The 23,133-nt window shown below is 39.4% G+C and overlaps 1 protein-coding gene across 1 annotated transcript in view; it reads right to left on the reverse strand.

The window, feature by feature from the left end:
* The window catches only part of ARHGAP31 (Rho GTPase activating protein 31), a 114,311-nt gene that overhangs the window by 37,471 nt on the left and 53,707 nt on the right, over positions 1–23,133 (reverse strand). Inside the window, exons 2-3 of the mRNA XM_030328881.1 lie at positions 11,028–11,130; positions 8,231–8,375 (exon numbers count right to left, since the gene is read on the reverse strand). Of these exons, the coding sequence (XP_030184741.1) occupies positions 8,231–8,375; positions 11,028–11,130 (248 nt within the window). The remainder of the gene's footprint in view (positions 1–8,230; positions 8,376–11,027; positions 11,131–23,133) is intronic.

A 23,133-nucleotide genomic window follows, 5' to 3' on the forward strand; every position in this document is an offset into this window, starting at 1 on the left:
TCTGAAATAATTCCTCTCTTGCTTCACCACCACTTGTCTCTGCCTTTGGGTTTTGTCAGCAGTGGTGGTGGAACCTGGTCTGTGTGGGACCTCCAGAGGCAGGTGCTCTTGTACCCCTGGGCCCTGGCTACAATTACATGACCTGTCCCATCTCCAATTTCTCCATGATCCTGCTTTGTCTGGGATTGAGGGGCTTCCTGGGACACAGGACTTCCAGTGTTAAAACTGGGGGAGTTCTAGGCAAAGCAAGGGCAGCTGGCCACTGTCCCCCTTTGTAGCTATCTTGAGCTCATGGTCAGTCGGCTTTTGCCACACACTCGTTCCCCACCTCAAGTGGCATTTCAAATATGTGTGGATCCGCAAACCCGTCAGCAAACATTTACCAAGTAAACAGTGACAACATTTTCCAGCAGCTGGAGAGCAGGGAAAGGAAACATAATAATGAACAAAATAAACACTGTTTCTGTCCTCAGGAAGCTTAGGATTGAATGAGGGAGACTGATACACAAAAGAGTTATTTCAATATAAATTCAGTATAAAATTAAACACCTCCCCAAACTGCCTTCTCTAAAAATCCCAAATCAGCAACTTTTCTTTTGGGCGTGATAATTTTACCTGAATCAATCTGGTGAAGACTGAATTTTTCCTAAAATGAACTTTTTTTCCGATGCAAAGGAAATGTAATGTTGTAGGTTGAGCAATTGCTCCCAAAGATATCAGGTCCTAATCTCTGGAACCCATAAATGTTACTTTATTTGGGAAAGGAATCTTTGTAGATGCGATTAAGTTAAAGGTTTTGAGATGAGATGATCCTGGATTATCTCAATGGCCCTAAATGCAATCACAGCTACTCTTATAAGAGGGAGGCAGAGGGAGATCTGACCCAGAGAGAGAAGAGGGCAGTGCAGTCACAGAGGCAGAGATGGGAGTGATGTGGCCACAAGCCAAGGAGTGCCAGAAGCAAACAGAAGATGGGAGAGGTGAGGAACAGTTTCCCCTAGGCTCCCTGGAAGGAGCACAGCCCTGCACACACCTTGATGTCAGCTCAGTGAAACTAATTTCAGACTTCTGGGCTCTAGAACTGGGAGAGAACAAATTTCTGTTGTTTAAGCCACTAAGTTTGTGGTCATTTGTTACAGCAGCTATAGGAAACTAATATGTGATTAAAAATTAAAATATGAACAATGAGGGAATTATCATCACTTGCTATCCTACCATAACAGACTGCTGTTAACCTACTCACATGTGAAACATAAAAGAAGCAATCTGCCAGGACTTCCCAGCACCAAACATGAATACTGGCATCATTTCCTATTCACTTGCATATACTATTTTTTTTTTCTCCATTTAACTTTATATTGTGGCCAATAAATACGCTTAAGAAATGCAATCTTAAAAAAAAGAAAAAAAAGAAATGAGACTTTTCATGGCTACCCAGGATTAAAAATAGTAGATTTATTATCATTTATTTTAACTCATCCCTTATTGTTACACAGATACTCCCCAAATTTTGGTATTATAATATTGCAATGAAATATTTACAAGTCAATCATTTATGTACACATCTGATTATTATCTTAGAATGTAGTTCTAGAAATAGAGTTACTATATGAAAAATATGAGCATTTTAGGATTCTTGACAGTAATTTCAAATGACTTTCTGAGATATCCAGCCAGTTCACACTTCCAATAGAAAACCATACAAGAGCCACTGTCACCACAGGATCACCAGCATGAAATATTAATGTTAAAAAATTGTTTCTTTAATATGCAAATATATTTTTCTAATACATTTAATAATTTTTTTTTAATTAAAAAAATTTCTTAGGGGCATCAGGTTGGCTCAGTTGGTTAAGCATCCGACTTTGGTTCAGGTCATGACCTCACGGTTTGTGGGTTCAAGCCCCACATCAGGCTCTGTGCTGTTAGCCCAGAACCTGCTTATGATCCTCTGTCCCCCACCCACCCTCTGGCCTTCTCCTTCTTTCTCTCTCTCCTCTCAAAAATAAATAAACTTAAATACATAAATACATAAATAAATAAATAATTTTTTTTTTTACATTTCAAAACTGTCTACCTATATGACTTTTTAAAAAATGTTTATTTATGTTTGAGAAAGAGAAAGTGTGAGCAGGAGAGGGGCAGAGAGAGGGGGGGACAGAGGATCTGAAGCAGGCTCTGCACTGACAGCAGAGAGCTCACTGAGGGGCTTGAACTCAAGGACCAAAAGATCATTACCCGAGCCAAGGTGGGACACTTAACCGACTGAGCCATCCAGGTGCCCCATCTGACTTTTTTTTTTTTAATTGAAGCACAGTTACACACAATGTTACATCAGTTTCGGGTCCATTTATAATTTTTTTAAAATTGTATTTCTTCTCTGCATTGTTTGTTGAGGTTCTTCACTCATTTGTTTAGCGGGTGGCTTTTTTGTTATGTGGTTATTTATGGGTTTTTTTCCCCTTTATTAATAGGTAGGATTCCATATAATTAAAGAATATTAATCTCCCATCATCTTTACTGTAGATGGTTTTTATAGTTGGCCATTTGCCTTTTAATTTTGTTAAGGTGTTTTTTACATAGGAAAAATGATTTACATGTAGTTTAGTTTGTTACATTTGTCTCTGCTGATCTTTTTCCCTTTGCTTTTGTTGTTAGAAAGACTTTCTTTACCCTAAAATCTGCTAAATGGTAAGAATGTAACTGGACTTTCCTCCTTTCCTAATAGTCAATTTTCCTACTACCATTGATTGAATTGTTCCTTTGTTACTCTGGGACGCTTTCTTTACTTCATATTAAGTTATCGAATGCTTGGGCCTATATAGGAGTTGTTAACTTTATTTTAAAATAGTATGGTACTTTTGAGACAGAATATTAAACCTTTCCTTCTATTTATTAGCTGTACAAACCCAGACAAGAGAGTCTCTGAGGCTCATCTGTAAGAGACTATAAAACCTACTTCATACAGTTACTATGAAGATTAAGTATAATATTTTAATAAGTTTATCAAGTTTATCATGTAGTAAGCACTCAATAAATAAGCCCATTAGTATAATTTCATTAATATTTTTCTAGTCCTATTATTCCATTGACATAGTATTCTACTTTAGCCGTGCAAGTGGGTTTAAATAAGTCATTGTAAGAATTTGTGACACTGTTAACAGAGCTATTTCTATATTCCTGAAGAAGCTTTGCTTATATCATCATAATTTGTTATTGTGATCAAAGAAATTAGTAAGTGATAAATTTTTCAACATAGTTAACTTCACTAAGGTCCTACCTATGTCGAAGTCAGTTGCACAGCAAAATACTTTTATTTTATTTTTTAGTGCTAGATTTCCCATGTTATATACCATGTTAGATCTAACAATACCATGTTAGATTTCCTGGAAATATGATGACAAGTTGACAATAATGTTGCTTTGGTATTACTGTGTTACTGTGGGAGAACAAAATGATTAGCAATGTTAGGGAATGAAAGTGAGAAGAGATAAATATAGATTTTGTTCTGAGCCTAAAAGCAAGATTTATGAAGAAACTGTATATCTAAAGTTTCCAGATAAGAATTTGGGGCACCTGTGCGGCTTAGTTGGTTAAGTGTCTGACTTCATCTCAGGTCATATCATGGTCTGTGGGTTTGAGCCCCACGTTGGGCTCTGTGCCTGGAGCCTGCTTTAGATTCTGTGTCTCCCTTGCTCTCTGCCCCTCCCCCACTCATTCTCTCTCTCTCTCTCTCTCTCTCTCTCTCTCTCTCTCTCAAAAATAAATAAACATTAAAATAAATTAAAAAAAAAAAGAATTCTTATCTATCCCCCAACTATCATAAAATTAAACTTAGTTAAAATAAATTAGACTCATTCTGTTCTTTAACATGATGATATTCTATTCTATCATATTCTAAGATGCACTATTATACTGAAAAGAGGATTAAAACCATGTAGAAAACAAACAATAAAGTCTTATGCACAAGTTAAAACAAAAATTAAATATATTTTTGGTTGATTCAGATTGCAAATAATTTAACAAATTAAAAATATCCAGTGTTGGTTGGTGAGGCTGCAGGGAAAGACCATTCTTATCTCTCTGGAGAACAATTTGGCAATACATCACAAAATTTTAACCTTGTTGTTTTTTTTTTCACACCAGCAGCACATGGCACAATGGTCAAGGTAGAGTTCTGAGGACAGCTTCTGAGCTGAGACAATCCATGTTTCCATGGAAGATAAGGGGATTTAAAAAAACCGTTAATGTTTATTTTTGAGGGGGGGCAGGGGCAGAGAGAGAGGGAGAGGATCTGGAGCGGGCTCCACACTAATAGCAGAGAGCCCAGTGTGGGGCTCGAACTCAGAAACCACAAGATCATGACCTGAGCTGAAGCAGGACGCTTAACCAACTGAGCCACCCAGGTACGCCTAGGGGATGTTTTTGACAGAATGAAAGGATACAATGAAAAAATGTTTCCTTGCCCCTGTGATGAAACAGGTTCAAATGTCACAGTTAAGCAAAGGGTCGAAGACTAGTTAGCATCCTAAAATAATTGTTTGCTTAAATAAGCAAACTGGATTTTTCTTTTGTTTATATATTCTCTTGCTTCATAGATATTTGGTGTATTATGCTAAATGAAAGTAAGTTTTCTCAAATCCTAATATATTCTAAATTTGCTCATTACTAAAATGTTATTCTCTTTGTTTAGTGTTTTCTGTTATGTTATTACATTATCCACCAGAGATCAGTGAAACCCTACTAGTTAGATCATAAACTTTAAATAGCTTCTATTTACTGTAATCTTAATTTATAATAAATGATAACATTAAAGTGTGATTTCTTCTATAAACTAGTCTCAAACTCAAGTTGTTGCCGAGGAGATATATATATATATATATATAATATTATATGATATATGTTTAAGAAATATACATATATTTAAAGATACAAGTAGCTCCTAGACACTCATAGAATTGTTAATCTGAAGCCTGAATCACTTGCAGTTTTGGGCACAATTTTGTGTGAATATGCATTTTTCTGAGAATTGGATCCAGAACTTTCATCATTTCCCTCAAAGGATCTGTGATTAAAAAAAGATTATGAATTACTATATGAAATACATAATGTAACTTTTATAGTTTAGGTATTGACAAATAGCACTTAAATACCTTGAGACCTACCAGATAACACTAACAGGAATTATCACAATTGAGAAAAATATGTTTTCCTGTTAATAAAATAAAAGTCTTTCTCCAAAGTCTGTGTTGCAGTAATAAACTTTTTTTTTAATGTTTATTCAGTTTTGAGAGAGAGAGAGAAACAGAGCGTAAGTGGAGGAGAGGCAGAGAGAAAGGGAGACACAGAATCCGAAGCAGGCTCCAGGCTCTGAGCTGTCAGCACAGAGCCCAATGCAGGGCTTAAACTCACGGACCATGAGATTGAGATCATGACCTGAACTGAAGTCGGAGGCTTTATCGACTGAGCCACCCAGGCGCCCCAAGAAAATTTTATTTTATTTTATTTTATTTTTTTAATGTTTATTTATTTTTGACAGAGGGAGAGACAGAGCATGAGTTGGGGAGGGGCAGAGAGAGAGAGGGAGACACAGAATCCAAAGTAGGCTCCAGGCTCTGAGCTGTCAGCACAGAGCCTGACGCGGGGCTCGATCTCACAGACCCCGAGATCATGACCTGAGCCAAAGTCAGACGCTCAACCGACTGAGCCACGCAGGCACCCCCCAACAAAATTTTAAATAAAAGCTTTTTACTCAGTAAATCTAATTCTATGATTTTTTCCCTAAAGATATAAGCAGGCAAAAGGATAAAGATATATGTACAAAAATGTTTATTATATGTTGTTTTGTAAAAGCAAAGTGTTGAGAAACAAAAAGTCTAAATGTCCATAGTAGGAAACTGGCTTTATAAATTCACTGCGCATATGAGAGAATACTCCGTAAAAAGTGTCTATTTGTCAGCACGGAAAGATGGACACATTGTTGAGTTAACACTGCAAAGCAGTGATATATAGTATTGAGAAGGGAAAGTGGGGGAGTGAAAGAGAGAGACAGATTGAGAGAGCTTGAGAAAGAGTCAGAGGGGAGGGAGAAGGAGCAATCTGTAATGATGTCTCCTAAAATGTCAGCTGCAGATATGCCTGGGGTGTGAGATTTCCAGGGATTTCTACTTTCTCCTTTATACGTTTCTATATTACTTTCATTTTTGCAATAAAATTCTATTTTCATCTGGGAAAACAAAAACACTGTGCAAGGAGTAAGAGTGAAAAAAAAAACCCACATGTTAACCGTAGTTGTTTTTGGTCTTTACAAGAAGAGACGAAGGGTTCCTTTCCACTTTCCTCCATTTTTCAAACTGTCTTTTAGCAAATATGACTACTTTTATTTTTATTTTTGTTAAATTTTTTAAAGCTAGAGAACACAAGCTGGGGAGAAACAGAGAGAGAGAGGAAGAGAGAGAGAATACCCAGCAGGCTCCTCACTGTCAGCACAGAGCCCGATGCGGGGCTCGAACTCACTCATCATGAGATCGTGACCTGAGCCAAAAACAAGAGTCGGACGCTTAACCAACTGGGCTACCCAGGTGCCCCCTGAATATGATTACTTTTAAAATGAGGAAATAATTACATATGGTGATGGTATTATAATCTGGCAGACTCACATGAGACCCACAACTTTTCTTCCTGGTTCCTGGGAAAGACTCCTTTGTGATTTTGATGGTCAGAGACTGCCATTGTTTTTGACTTAGCCACTCAGAGTGGCTTTGGCCTTAGTTCTCAAGGTCCACTTAGCTCTCTTAGGGTCCACAAACCACTGACACTTCACATCAGCTGGTATATGTTGGCTTCCCTAGTAGTCAACGACTATGCCCAAGTTTTTTGTGTTTTGGCCTCATTTTTTTTTCATTAAAAAGTTAATGTCCTTTTAGTAGATGAGATTTTGAAAGTTAAAGTCTAAAGAGGCAGGGAAAACTATAACCTCATTATTGAAATAAATGGCTGTTAATCCTTTGAACATCTTTTTCTTTAATCACATTTTAATATACAATTATGTATCTGTTCTTTTCCAGGTATCATTATGAGTGTTTCTCTGTATCATTGAAAACTCTTAAATACATTTTAATGGTCCAAGTTCAACATTTAAAATGCATCCATTTAGTCCCATATCATTTTGAACTGAAGAACATTTTATATGCTCAAAGGAAGTTTATTAACAGGAGCCATGAGAAAGATTGCTGCCCATGTTAGAGCCTAGATCTGGTCCTTACCCATAATTGCAACTCCTACAAATCTTAATTTCAAGCATCACCTCTGACCACCTCATACTAACAGTCTGTTGACCTCAATAATCCATCAATACTATTTTTTTCACTGTTAACACACTGCCTTAAGGCCTCACTTCCCTTCTTATCCAGACAAAATTCCATGGTCAACTATTTCAGTCACTCTCTTGTATATACCCTCATCTTCCTCATCCCCTTTATTAGCTGAATACACCCTCAATCTTGGTTAAATCCAACTGTACCTACTCTGTACCTCCATCCCTGCAGCCAAATGCTCAAGGCCAGTTTTTAATGCTGTCTCTACAGACATCCTGTAAGCATTTATGCTTTCTACTTTTCCTATAGGTGCCCCTATCTGGTTAACCGTAGAGCTGCTGTTTAGGTGTTCGGTCCATCTATCTTTCACCAATCCAACTCACAGGCCTGCACTTCCTCTTGGCTGCATTTCCCAGATTATTTTCTTTTTCCAGCTTTCTGATCTCTCTCTTGACTTGGGTTTGTTCTCTCTCCCTTCTCTACCTGCCCACCTCATTCCCAAACCCCCAAAAGAAATACAGAAGAAGTCGCCTGATAAAAATGAACTAGCCGTGAGTGTACATCTGGAGTCTCAGGTTCCTGTCCTGCTGTGTGACCTTGGGCCAGTCATTTCACATCTCTCATTCTTAGTTTTCCCCCTATACTATGAGGTACATTCAGCGAAATAAACATAGAAGTAATTTTAATCCAGCTCTTGAAACAAACAGCCACGATTCTGAAAATTTAAGAAAGGAAAAATTTAGCCAATAGACCCACTACGTTACTTTCTTCCCTATACCATCCTATTTCCATTACCTGGCTAAGACAGTGCCAGCCATCTGGTGAGTATTATTATTGTTATTTTAGTGCTGAAACTCTCCTTGGCCCATCCACGTGTCCCACTCAGTAACCATAATGGAAATCCAAACACTTACCGTGAATTTCTCATAGAGCTCATAAGTCAGAAGGGGGTTGGGCAGCTCCCTAAAGTACAGCTTGCAGAGTGAGCCCACACAGTGGATGTCCTGGAGGTACACTTCCCTTGTCAGATCTGGACATTGATCTGAGCCAAACTCTTGCCTGAAACAACACAGACAGAGACATAACAACCTCGGGAACATGTGTTCTATGTAAGCAGCCGCTTGACTGCTTAGGGGTAAAAAGACCCTAAACTGCTGATCTGACTACATTTTGACCTCTATTCAAAATGACCTTCTATTCCTGGCATAAGGAAGCTATGGGAAGACTTATCAAGTCAGGTCTGGATCTTCCCTGTAAAAGCTGCTGTCATTAGGAAAACATAATGCCCATTTACAAATGGATTTCTCAGCGCATTATGTCTGCAGTTTCAGTTATGAACAGTGGGGAAATATGAAAACAATCCGCCAAAAAAGCCTGTTGAGATTTCAATTCTGCAACATTTTGTTCCAAATGAACTTTTCTTTCTTGGAGGAGAGACCAAAACCAGAGTGAGTCAGATTGTTATCATTCATCTCCATATACCTACGTCAACAAACTTGTTTTATCTGGAGACTCAAACCCAAGGTTTAAGCAACTATCTCCTTGCTGCTAAATGGAAACTTCTAAGCTGCCTGACAGGGACTCCCACAGGATAGACCAGCTTCTAAACATCTTCTTTTTTTTTTTAATTTTTTTTAAATGTTTACTTATTTTTGAGACAATGTGAGGGACAGAGTGCAAGCAGCCGAGGGGCAGACAGAGGGAGACACAGAATCTAAAGCAGGCTCCAGGCTCCGAGCTGTCAGACCACAGCCTGACGCGGGGCTCGAACTCACAAACTGTGAGATCATGACCTGAGCCAAAGTCAGACACTTAACTGACTGAGCCAATCAGGCGTCCCATAAATATCTTCTTATAAGCAATGTATAGTGAGGTGTTTGGGAACATCATCAGATTTCAGGCCTTGTTTCTGATTATAAAACGTCCTTACCAAGCTTATGTGAATACACTGCCTCAAATAGTATACACTTATAAGTTAAAAATCTGTTTAAGAAATGCAATTTTCAGCTTTAACATAGAGGAGGAATTAGGTTTCTTGACAGTATTCATTTGGTCAGCCAAGTAGTGGCAAAGTCAACAGGACTCTCGGGACCAGCATTTCAAAACAGCTCGCTGCCCATTTTCCTGTCACCTGGTTCTGGATCTTCAACAAAGGGTGGGGAAATCCCTGATGGTGGCCAAACCTGAAAGGAGCTGAGTGGGGCGCTGAAAAGAAAACCATGCAACGGCCTTATAAATTCACAAGTGTGTGTGTGTGTGTGTGTGTGTGTGTGTTTCTTTAAGAGGCCAGAACAAGAATAATTTGGAGCTTATTCATTTATTTAGCCAAAATTTCCCTGTCGAGGCTAATAGGGTTGGTCCTTAAATGAAAAAGAATTGGCCATTGCTCAAATGTTCTCCTACGGTACTAACTACCATGTAGTTGGTATATTTCAGAGCTAAGAGTGAAACATTAAAAAGTATTTGTTGAAACTCTAAAAAATGTCAGTAAATTAGTGAAATTATAAAAGCACATAGATCTGTTAAAATCTATGGTTATAATAAGCTGATTAGTTTTGAACAGTCACCACTTCTCCAGGAATAAAAAAGATGTTTTATTCCTTTGGTATAATTTCATTATAATTGCGATTTGAGGGGGAGGGACAGAAAACCAAGTCAGAGGAAGAAGACAAAATACATTAACTTTACAATCTATTAAATTTAACAGACTATTCTGGTAACACGAATGCTTTTATTGTTTCAAAAGTCTACATTTATTTATAACTAAACATATAATAAATATATAAAAATACCACCTGATAAAACACTCTGTATATATACTGTATATCTTTTCCCTTTATTTGATATATGTAATACATATAAAACATACACATATCTGTGTTTTGTGTGAAGGTTATTATACTCTTAATTCAATGTGACAGGAATTTCTTCCAAGAAACTCTAGGATAAATTCTAGAATTGTTTAGGAAAAAGCAATACATTTGGAAATAACCCATCTATCCATAGTCTTTTAAATATCAGCCTCGGGGTGCCTGGATGGCTCAGTCAGTTGAGCGTCTGACTCTTGATTTTCACTCAGATCATGATCCCAGGGTCATGGGATCAAGCCTACTAATGGTGGAGCCTGCTCAAGATTTTCTCTCTCTCTCTCTCTCTCTGCCACCACCTCTGCCCTTCTCCCCTACTTGTGCTCTCTCTATATAAAAATTAAAATTAAATAAAATAGCAGACTCAATGAAAGAAATGCACAATCATGAAGATTTGTGATTCCCTGACCAAGTGAAATATCCAATGTTGAATGTGTGCCAACAGAAAAACTCCTATCATCTCCAAGTTCTGAACACTATGTAATTGGGATCTAACTGAACTCTGGGTAGACAAGTGAATGATAATAAATCATGTTTTCCTGACTTGTATTTTAAATCATTTGAGTTCAGCTGAATCCACCTAAGAAGGCTAAACCTGGTGCAAGACAAAGAAACAGATTAAAAACTCTCAGGAGCTTTTGTTGGAAAGAATTACATCAGACTAGAGGATTTCCTGATTAGATTAAGAACAGTTAGGCATCTGAAAACATCACACTTGATCTTCTGCCCTGCCACCCTTCTCTCAACTGCTTCAGGTTTTTAATACTCCCAATTCTGGCGAACAGAGGTATGGACAGAGGAAGGCTCATGGGAGAATTCTTTGGGGGCTCTTCTTTTAGCTCACCTTAGCCTTTGTATATTTGAGGTGACTCCCGAAAGCCGATAAATTCCATCCACAATGCCGTGAGTCTCTATAAATTCTGCACAGCTCTTCAATACATATGGAACTATGAAAAGAGAAACAATAAAGTATTAGCTATAAGTCTAACTGTTCTTTAAAGATATCCTTTTAAAACTCCAGGTAACTTCAAAGAGAAGCAAGTATGGAATGCATGTGAGTTACAAGTGGAAACAATTACTTTTAAATGGTAGATGATATTCTTTTGTATTTAAAAAATCATGAGGTTTTGTTAAACTTTAGAAAAGTCATGTGTTTTAAGAGTTGGTTGGGTTTTTTAAAAAAATTTGAGTGCTCGCTTCGGCAGCACATATACTAAAAAAAATTTGAAAAATATGCAAACACTTAGATTTTGAAACCAGCAGTGACCTTGGAAATCCCACAACTCAATCTCCTCATTTCACTGGTTCTCCTAGTGTGGTCTCCTGACCCGCAGCATCAGCATCTCCTGGGAACTTGTTGGACGTGCAAATTCTCAGGCCCTACTCCAGACCCACTGAATCAGAAATTCTGGAGGTGGTGCCCAGCAATCTGTGTTTTAAAAGCTTTTAATGTGAATGCTAGCACGATACAATTGCCTATACTACACATAAAGAAACCAAGGTGCAGATAGATTTACTTACCTCATTCAAGATTATTTGTTGCTTATGAAAAGTAATTAACGTGGGAAAACCCTTATGATATAAGTAGGCAAAAGAAAAATAAGGCACAAAATCAAATATACATTATGAATTTAGCTATGTTAAAAAAAATGCAAAGGAGAAAAGACTAAAGATGTCCACCAGAACGTTAAAAGTGATTAAAAGGTCAAAGTGTTAAAGTATTTTTTTTTAATGTTTATTTATTTATTTTTGAGAGAGAGACAGAGACAGAGAATCCCAAGCAGGCTCCACGCTGTCAGCACAGAGCCCAATGTGGGGCTTGAATTCATGAACCAAGAGATCATGACCTGAGCTGAAATCAAGAGTTGGACACTTAAACAACTGAGCCACTCAGGCACCCCTGAAGTATTTTTTTAAAGGTGAGAACCACCCTCCACCAAGACCACTGAATGGGTCAAACCAGTCATTGATTGAATGGACCACATAAAAGGGACCACCATGGCCTTTGGAATTCCTGCCACTTCAGAAGTTCATTGCCTGGGTAGAAAAGACTGACTATGCCAACCTCTCCTCAAAGCTGACCCTGATTGGCCCAGCCAGTTCAGTGACAGAATGGCAGTTGTAGGCCTTCTGGATGGCATGGAGAGAACAAGTTTCTTGCCACCCTGGTCCCTGAAGAGATCCACCTGAGGTCCCTCCATGACAGTGCTGTGAATGGTGGTTTGGTATGGAGCACCAAAGCCTTGGGTGCTGAAGTCTTCAGTCATGGAGGTGGTATGGAACTTCATGAACTAGTGCTTGGGTTAGCACTGTGCTCCCTCCCCCAAAATATACCTAATCCACTAATGCCTTAGATTAGAGTAATGCCAATCTATTAAAGCTTAATGTGCATGATCATGCCTGCACACAATTCCAAGTTGGGCTGGACATTACATAAGTAGACATCAGGTGTTCAGACTTAACATTCTTCCTAGAGTCTATATTACAATATTTTTTTAAACAATTCCCACCATTTCTTTCAACTACCAACTATAATATTGGATGTTCAGTAAAATTCATCATTCTTAAAGTATTTCACCCACCTCTCAAAGGCCGTGCACGCACAGGACCATTCCCTTCCAGGACACATCCATGTTTTGCCCTGCTCTTTCATGACTGGAACTGGGGAAAAACTTCTTAGTTATCTCAGGTAGGAAGAGGGCAGGGAATGGGCTCGGGATCGGAAATATTGAGACCAGAAACCAGCAAGGTGGAACCACTCACTATTAGTGAATACAAGGTGGGAGCAGAGTATGGTGGGGGAGGGGCTGTGAGAATGGGGAGGGGTCCAGGACCTCTGCCTGGCTCCACCCAAAAGAGCTATACTCTGATCTGTGTATACTGTGTATACTCTGATCTGATCTGTGATCTCTGTATCTATGAAATAGTTTTCTCAGTGAGATTTTTGTCTCCCACCCCCATGTTGCTAAATAATAAACAAATAAATAAGCAAGCAAACAGAGTTAAATGTTTTAAAAAAAATGTTTTGCATTTTTGTTTTAATCCCTATTGTGCACAATAATGGCCAACTCTTTCCCTACAGCACCAAGCTATTGTTTTGTGACTGCCACATTTGGTCTATGGTTGAGAACACAGGTTTGAATGTCAAACTGCCTTTGTAACCTTAGGCAAGATACATATGTAATAATTCTGTTTCTCAGTGTCCACATCTGTAAAATGAGGATAACAGTGATTTTAACCTCATAGTTAGGATTGAAGTAATACCTGTAAACATTTAGCACAGACCCTGACATATAATAAGCATTCTACAACGACAGTTATTATTTCTATTGGAAGCTTCTCTGTGATGTAAATTCGTAATTTGTGAGATGCAATCTTGGTGAAAATAATTTACCTCCTCCTATCCAATGGATGATTGGGGTAGAGCGGACCAACCACTTACCAGTCGACACTCATATCTACTATTTGGAATGGCTTCTGTGTCCTTCTTGGATTAAATATTTCTATTTGAAGGTAATTTTGCTTGTCTGAAGTCTCTTTTCTATGCATTTAGGTGTGTTTCTATAACACAAAGGCGGCAGGATCCAACAGTGCACAGATTTTGAGTTAGAGTCCCGGGGCTATGCTTGGCCTTGGTGTGGTCCATAGCACATCTCTGTACCGAGGTATATGGCTATTGTGCCATGCAGGGCACAAGTGGACTTAAGAGCTCTGAGCATTCCCAAGAAGGACTCAAGACAAAGCCCTGGATTTGAAGGGCCTTTATGAAACACTCTACAGAAGGTGTAGTGTGGGGTCACCAACCTGTCCTATCCCACTCTCAGGTAGGGCCCTTCCAGTACCATAGCTCTTAGGTGCAGTACCTCAGGTCTGTTTGATTTAAAGGTGGAGAAAACACATTCCCGGATGGAGCCTCCACCACAAATTTACTCTGGCTTTGATACAGAGGCCCTAGAACCTCTCGTCCACAGCTCTGTTTAAACAAGAGGCAAGAGTGAAACAACTCAGGGGAGGAGGCTGTGTTCCGGGTCCCTGAGGAGTGTTAGCTTTCCTGGATTCTTGTCTCGGGCTGAGTTGGAAGATGAAGGAATTCCCCATCATACTCAGTAAATGGGAGAGGATCCACTGAATCTCCATAATCATCTAGCTTGAGAGCCATAGCAGTGGTTCTCAGACTGCAGTCCCTGGACCAGGTGCACCAGCAGCAGCTGCCTCCAGGAGATTCTGATCTGCGCTAAGGCTGAAGAACCACTAGTCTAGGCATGAGTTTCTCATAATTTAATGTGACCCAGGTTACTGGGATCTTGTTAACATGGGGGTTCCAATGGGGGAAGAGTGTCAAGAATTTGCATTTTTAAGAAATTCCCAGGTGATAGGAATACTGCCCCTCTACAGCCCACCCTTAGGGTAGCAAGGGTCTAAAGGTAATACTGGTGAGTGGTGCTGCACAGGGTACTAAGAGTTTATAGAATTCTGTAGACTATTGTCTCCGGGGCCCAGCCAAATTGAGGACACCCTAGAATTGTGGATACGATAGAAGCTTGACACAAAATAGCTGAGTAGTCATAGATGGAAAGAACGCTTTCACTGTCAATTTAGGCATGGGCAGGAGTAATGTTAGAAGTCAGAGTCACAGAGCTAGTTTAATTCTGAGGGTTTATCACGGACCCAAAGAACTTCAAGTCTCCTCCTACAGAGGTACACACAGTTCAGTTGCTGATTGTGATAGAATGTTGTAACTTCTTTGAACTGTTTCACGGATGGTTCTCGAAGACCCTTTTATGTTTTGTTTTTCCTGGATCAGCAATCCTAAATGTTAAATTTTAATCCGAGCACAAAATAAATCTTGAGGTGGTTTCTGATAGAGAAGATAATTTTGCCTTTGATTTATGCTTTACAGTTTACACAACATTTTAAAGCCTTTGTCTGATTTGATCCAACCTGGTACAACTAACAGACATTTTATACTTATAAGTAATGTGGGGCACTTCTTTCCTCAACTCCTAACTCTTCAAGGATTTGGTGCAGAAAAGTCCAGCAGTTAAATAATTTCTGAGTCCCCCCAGAAGAAATGTCTGGTAAGATGCCCCAGTTCCCTGTGTGGCCAGGACCTGATCAGATCTGGAGACAGAGATTGGAACAAGCACAGTTTTATTTGGTTACTTATGTGGTCATGGCAACCGTATGATTTCATAGTGCAAACTGCATTTGGGCTTTAGGGAAACATGGCCCTCCTTGCCCCCCGTTCTGGATTCTTGTTAAGGTCTTGTACTGGTCAGATTTCATCCCCTCTCTGGGTCCTGCATTCCTAATCTTTAAAGTGAAGTCTAATGGTATATACACACAATGGAATCCTACTCAGCCATCAAAAGCATATGATAAATGATAAATGATAAAGCATATGGGCAACAGAAGCCAGACTATAAAGGAGTACATACTAGGGGCACCTGGGTAGCTCAGTCGGTTAAGCGTCTGACTCTTGGTTTCTGCTCAGGTCCGACTCTGTGTTTCGGCTCAGGTCATGATCTCATGGTTGGTGAGTTCAAGCTCCACATCAGGCTCTGCATTGACAGTGCGGAGCCTGCTTGGGATTCTCTCTCTCTCTGCCCCTCCCACTCTGTCTCTCAAAATAAATAAGTAAAATTAAAAAAAAAAGAGTACCTACTGTACTATTCCATTTATATTAGAAATGCAAACTATAGTGGAAGAAAGCAGGGAAGAGGCAGAAGGTAGGAATTGGGAAGCAGTCGGGGAAAACTTTCAGGAATGAAGGATATATTCATTGTGACTGAGGTGCTAGAAGGGACCAAGGGCCAAGGGTGGGTGAAGAGGGTGGGTGAAGAAGATTTGATTTTTGCAGGAGGAGGGTAAAAGAGCAAGGGAAACAAGCCGCTGCACAGGGGAGAAATCTTCTGAACATCTACTGCCGTGCATAGGGCAGAGTGAGGACTTCAAGCAGCATTGCTATGCTGTGAATGGGGCAGCAAAATGGCATTTTTTTTTAAATTTTTTTTTTTTCAACGTTTATTTATTTTTGGGACAGAGAGAGACAGAGCATGAATGGGGGAGGGCAGAGAGAGAGGGAGACACAGAATCAGAAACAGGCTCCAGGCTCTGAGCCATCAGCCCAGAGCCCGACGCGGGGCTCGAACTCACGGACCGCGAGATCGTGACCTGGCTGAAGTCGGACACTTAACCGACTGCCACCCAGGCGCCCCCAAATGGCATTTTTTTCAAGAGATGGAGTAAAGATTTCAATTACTTTTTCATTACTCTTGGCTGTCAGCAGAGAACTTCCTACCTCCCCTCCTGACCCCGGGAATCTAAGAGCTGTCACAGTGGCTCCCCGAAACTTCTCTCTCTGCTAGCTCCTGCATTTTATTTCTGTCCTACCCTTTCTGTCCTGCAACTCCTTCTCCCTAGCCTTTGGGAGTCTCCGCTTGCCTAGAGGTCGCTGTCCCCCTCAATTTCCCCTCTGATTCTTCCTCCGCCTTGTAATTTCTTTCTACTCTCTTCCTCCTGGCCTAGTGCCGAATTAAAGAGAAATTTGAAAATGTGTGGTATTTATTTTAAAAGTGTTATGCTCTCTGTTCTTTAAAAAAGCAAAGTAATTGCTTTCTACTTTTCTAAATTTTTAAATATATTTTGACTTGGCATGTTTTCCTTAGAGAAAAGTTTTTTGTTTTTGTTTTTTTATTTTAATCTTAAAAAAATTCAGATATAGGGGCGCCTGGGTGGCTCAGGTTATGATCTCACGGTTTGTGGGTTCGAGTGCCGTGTTGGGCTCTGTGCTGACAGCTCAGAGCCTGGAGCCTGCCTTGGATCCTGTGCCTTCCTCTCTCTCTGCCCCTCCCCCACTTTCTCTCTCTCTCTCTTTCTCTCTCTGTCTCTGTCTCTCTCAAAAATAAATAAACATCATGGGGCACCTGGGTGGTTCAGTTGGTTAAGCCTCCGACTTTGGCTCAGGTCATGATCTCACGGTTCATGGGTTCGAGCCCCGCGGCAGGCTCTGTGCTGACAGCTCAGAGCCTGGAGCCTGCTTCAGATTCTGTGTCTCCCTCTCTCTCTGCCCCTCCCCTGCTCAGGCTCTGTCTCTCTCTTCTGTCTTTCAAAAATAAATGTAAAAAAAAAAAAAAATCAAAAATAAATAAACATTAAAAAAATTCAGGTATAATTCAAATGCTGTAAAATTCACCCTTTAAAGCATATAGTTAAGTGGTTTTGGTATATTTCCAGAGGTAAGCAACCATCACGTTTCAGAACATTTTTCACTGTCTCAATTCCAGGATATTTCCATATATGCAAGCTTATTTCATTGCAGCAATTTTTGTAATGGCACAAGATTGCCCATCCATAGGAAGCTCCTCTTATAAATACTAGAACACCCATAAAGTGAAATACTATACAGTTATTAAAAAGAATGAGAAAACTTTCATGTACAGATACAGAGTGGTCTCCAAGGCATATTGTCAAGCAAAGAGAACAAGGTGCAGACAGGCATAATGGTATCCTAGCATCTGTTTCTTAAAAAGAGAGACTAGAACAGATATGCAATTCATTATCTATGCATTAAATATTTATGGAAGGACACATAAGGAAGTCATAAATTTAGCTGCCTATAGGAGATGAACTAGGGGGTGGACTAGGGCTATAAGAGGGAGACTTCTCATTATATATTCTTTTATACTTTTGAATGTTGAACTATAAGAAAAAATTTTTCATAAAAAATGAGATTTAACAACAAAAATGAAATCTAACAAATTTTTTGCAAGCCTACTCCTACCCAAGACCTAAGTTGTGAGCTCCTTGGAGACACTGAGGACAATACTCTGTCTCATTAGTCTAGAATAGCATTGAAACATGAATGCTCAAAATGTTTTACTGGACAGAAGATTGGTCATTTTTCTCCAGATGGGTTTTCTGTGCTCCATGGATACCTGAATCCCTCAAGGAGAAGAAACACTATTATGTGTCAGGCACTGCATTAGACGCTTTAAAAAACAAAAAACAAAAACAAAAACAAAAAAAAACTGGCATTCCCATTCTATAATCATAGCCAATCCATGAAACAGGGTGAAATTCTCCATTTTGAAAATGTGAAAGCTGATTCTGATAGGTTAAGTAAGCTGCCCCAAATCACACAGTTGGTAAATGGCAGAGTTGGGCTCCCAAACCAAGTGTGACTGACTCCCAAAGTTCCTATTTTTTTTCATAGTAGTAAAATGGGGAGGAATAGAAAAAGCCTCCTTGTCATGAGTTGGTGGCCAAGTGTTGTGACACCATGAAGAAGAGCTGATTGGTTCTGTGCCCTTAACTATTCAAATGCCTGAAATTCTCCCCACTGCAGGCCTTACCTTATGGTAGTGATGGCTTTTAGTCATTCAACACCTAGTGGTTAATATTTATTTTAAAATTCCTCTTGAAGGGGCACCTGGATGGCCTCAGTTGGTTAAGTGACCGACTTTGGCTCAGGTCATGATTTCACAGTTCATTGAATTTGAGCCCCACATCAGACTTTGTACTGAGGCTCAGAGCCTGGAGCCTGCTTTCAGATTCTGTGTCTCCTTCTCTCTCTGCCCCTCCCCGACTTGTGCTCTGTCTTTCTCTCTCTCAAAAATTGAATAAATGTTAAAAAAAAAAAAAACTAGGGGCACCTGGGTGGCTCAGTCGGTTGAGTGTCCGACTTCAGCAAGTGTCATGATCTCACAGTTGTGGGTTCGAGTCCCGCGTCAGGCTCTGTGCTGACAGCTTGGAGCCTGGAGCCTGCTTTGGATTCTGTTGTGTGTCTCTCTCTCTCTCTCTCTCTCTCTCTCTCTCACTGCCCCTCCCCTGCTCATGCTCTGTCTCTCAAAATGAATAAACATTAAAAACTTAAAAAAAAAAACACCAAATTCTTCTTGAGAAAGTTACAAAGCAATATATGTTGATAAAAAATGAAAAACACTTCATGATTCTAAGCTATACTATCAAGCTATAGTAATCAAAACAGTATGGTACTGGCATAAAAATAGACAAATAGATCAATGAAACAGCATCAAGAACCTAGAATAAACTCAAGCATATACAGTCAACTAATATTTTACAAGGGAGCCAAGAATATTGATAGAGAAAAGATAGTTTCTTTAATAAATGGTGCTGGTAAAATTTGATACCAACATGTAAAAGAATGGAAGTAGACCCCTATCTTATGCTATTTACAAAAATTAACTTGAAATGAATTAGATTTAAATGTAATACCTGAAACTCTTGGAAGAAAACATATGGAAAAACTCCTTGACATGCATCTTGGCGATGATTTTTTGAAGATGATACATTAAGTGCAAACAACAGAAATTAAAAATAATCAAGTAGGACTACATCAAACTAAAAACCTTCTTCACAGGAAAAGAAACAATCAAGTGAAAAGACAACCTACAGAATAGGGAAAAATATTTGCAAACCATATATCTGATCAAGGGTTAATAGCCAAAATATGCAAAGAACTTATATAACTCAAAAGCAAAAAATAAAACAAAAACAAAAATAAACAAACTAAAAGACAAAAAAACACCAAAAATTCAATTTAAAATGGACAAAAGTAGACATTTCTCAAAGAAGATATATGAAAGGCCAACAGACACATGAAAGATGCTCAACATCAACTCATCATCAGGGAAATGCAAATCAACACCAACAACCATGAGATATCACCTCCTGCTTGTTAGAATGGCCATTGTGAAAAAGATACGAGATAACAAATGCTGGTGTGGATATAGAGACAAAAGAAACTGTGCACTGTTGGGTGGGATTGTAAATTGGTAAAGTCACTATGGAAACAGTATAGAGGGTTCTAAAAAACAAAACAAACAAAAAAAAAAACAACAAACCAGAACTACCATATGATCCTGCAATTTTACTTCTGGGAATATAACCAAAGGAAATGAAAATACTAACTCAAAAGATATCTGCACCCCCCCCCCCTCATAGCAGCATTATATTTACAACAGCAAGACAGGGAAAACCTCAAGTGTCCATCAATGGATTAAACACACACCATACACAAATGGAACATCACTCAACCATAAGAAGAAGGAAATCCTGCCATTTGCAACAACATAGTAGACCCGGAGAGCATGATGCTAAGTGAATTAAGTCAGACAAATGCTGTATGATCCCATACCTGTGGAATCTTAAAACAAACAAACAAACAAACAAACAAACAACTCATAGAGAAAGAGGTCAGACTTGAAGTTACCAGAGACAGGAAGCAGGGGAAGAGGAAATTGGAGAAAGGTGGTCAAAAGGTATAGACTTCCAGTTACAAGATAAGTGGGTACTAGGAATGTCTGTTCAGTATGATGACTCTAGTCAACACTACTATATGACATATAGGCAAGTTGGTAAGAAGTATTTCCTAAGACTTCTCATCACAGAGAAAAGTTTTTTTTTTCTTTTTCTGTTTTCTCTTTTTATCCTAACTATATAAGATGATGGATGCTAACTAAATTATTGCTGTTATCATTTCACAATATATGTAAGTCAAACCATTATTCTGTATACTTTAAACTCATATAGTAATGTCAATTACATCTCAATAAAACTAGAAAACATTTTTAAAGAATAAAAAAAAGCTGGAAGGCAAGAAACAAAGATAAAGACTATAGACTGACAGTGTCTCTTTTATACCACGCTTTCCCAAATCTTAAATGATAAAAAATAAAACACATTGATATGTTATTAATAGTAATTACTTATAGGTGGTAGAAAATAAATTATTTTTGCTTTTCTGTATTTTTAATTTTGCTTTTCTGAATTTTCTATAATAATTTTTTTAAAGAAAGACATGGGTTTTTGAAAAACAAGTTTCATTAAAGAAGTCAGAGGGCCTTCTGAAGTCAGTGAGGCAATTTCTAGATGTTGAAATCTAGATGTTGAAACCCCATTGAGATAATTACTCCTTGTTTAATAGAAGTATTTGCCTGACCTGTTAGCCTGGTGTGGCCAAGGACTAGCTGTGTTCCACAACTGAGCTCCTGATGGTGGATTGCATTCTGGAGACCCCTGCCCTTCCCACTTTTAGAGTCTCAGATGCTAAGTCAAGTCAGCTCTTTCTTGTAGAAGTGTCCAGACCGGATCCTCCCTCTGGTGCATATCCTTGACTCACCCCAGCCACTATCAATGCACCTACTCTCTCCCAGTGACAATGATTCCCCTTGAAATGTGTACAGAAGCCATCTAGCCAAAGGGTCAAGAAGGTAAGACCTTTGTCCTCGGAAGACAAGAAAGGAATGGGCATAACTGTGCACCTACTTTGTGCTGATCCCTGAGCTCTATCCATTATTTATACCCAACGCACAACCACCTTATGAGGGAGGAATCATTCCTACTTTATAAATGAGGAAACTGAAGCTCACAAGTATAAATAACATGGCCAGTATGAAAATATCAAGCAAACTATGTTAAGGGCTCTAGAGAGGCACAAAAAATGTGATAGAAGTCCTTCTAAAGAGATTACATATGGTAGGCAATGTCAAGCAGAGTTTTTATGTGCTGAACAAAAAGAGGAGACTGTGTGCGTTTATTTATAGGGTGCCGACGGTACAGGGAGACCACACTAGAGGGTGCCGAGACAGGACCCTCACCCTGAAGGGCTCACATGTTGTGACATAAGTGGATAAAGAAGGGCAAATCCAGGCTATGCAGTAAGAACTCTAACACTGGTTCGAAGGGATGATTTGAGATGCTATGCTGCGATATGATACAACGTGATGTAATATATACAATACATGCAGAACACTTGGTTAAGCGCCTGGCATATAATAAGCACTTAGTAAATGCCACCCACTTTCTGGTATAGGGAATGGTATAAACAAGGTGGGAAAGCAAGAAACAATGTAGTGAATTCCAAGAATGCTGACTAGACCAGTCTGGTGGAGAAGAGTTCAGGTAAATTAGGGGAGTTCTTAATGACAGCCCAGGAAGATTTTGTTCTATCTTGAGCTCCACTGCCAGACAAATCTTTCTAAAAAAAAACTAACTTGATGATAAAACTCCCCTACTCTGGAACATTCAGTGGCTCCCTGTTGCCTGTAGGATGATGTCCAATCCCGGCAGCTCTAGGACCAGACTCAGCTGTCCCATCAGGGCTGACCCTTGAATTCTTCCGGTCAAGGGAATAATAGTCCTTTGAGAAAGCTGAGTGGGGAGAGGAGATCCTATGAGGGAAAAGACCACAAACCTATTGCTCCAAAAAGAAAAAAATGAAGGTTAGTGGAAAGGACCTCTTTATGCTTTATTGAGAATGAAAGAGAAGGTGATTCTAGCTGATTCCTGAAATTTCTTTGAGTTAATGGGCAAGTGGAAACAGCCTCAGTGAAGGTGGGTGTTGGGGAACGGAGGTGGCTGTGGCCCCAAGGAAGGACAGTGCCAGGTAGAGAAAAAGGGTGGGGCATGATGACAAGAAGACTGAGGAGCTCCTACATGGCCCGGGGCTTAGCTGGCCCAGCTCACCTTGTACACAAGAAAAGTACAGAAGGATCTCATTCCATTGCTGAAAATGGAGACCTCTGGACTTTGTGTCATTTGTAGACTTTTTTTTGGCTCATCCTTCCTACTTTCTGACTTTGTCCCCAGGGTATTTGTGGGGCAGACATCACTCAGTTCATGGGGCTGACCTTTCAGTCACCCCTAGCATACTCCCAGGCCTAGCTTGTGAGCATCAGTTTCCTTTTCATTGCCAACAAATCATTTAAATACTCAATTTAACTGCATGAGGACCACAGTCAGCTTCAATCACACGATCAAGATTTTGTTTCCTGGACCAACAGCCCCTCTCTTTCTTGCCACCTGCTCCTTGGGATGCCACGGATAGAGGCTCTACCTCGGTAATAAAGCAGATGATCACATGTGCCTCAAGAGAGAGTCCCAGGGGGAGAAGGGATAGGAGTCCAGCAGGGTAACAAGAGATAAAC

Source organism: Lynx canadensis, chromosome C2 (genome assembly GCF_007474595.2).
Source record: "Lynx canadensis isolate LIC74 chromosome C2, mLynCan4.pri.v2, whole genome shotgun sequence".
NCBI lineage: Eukaryota > Metazoa > Chordata > Mammalia > Carnivora > Felidae > Lynx > Lynx canadensis.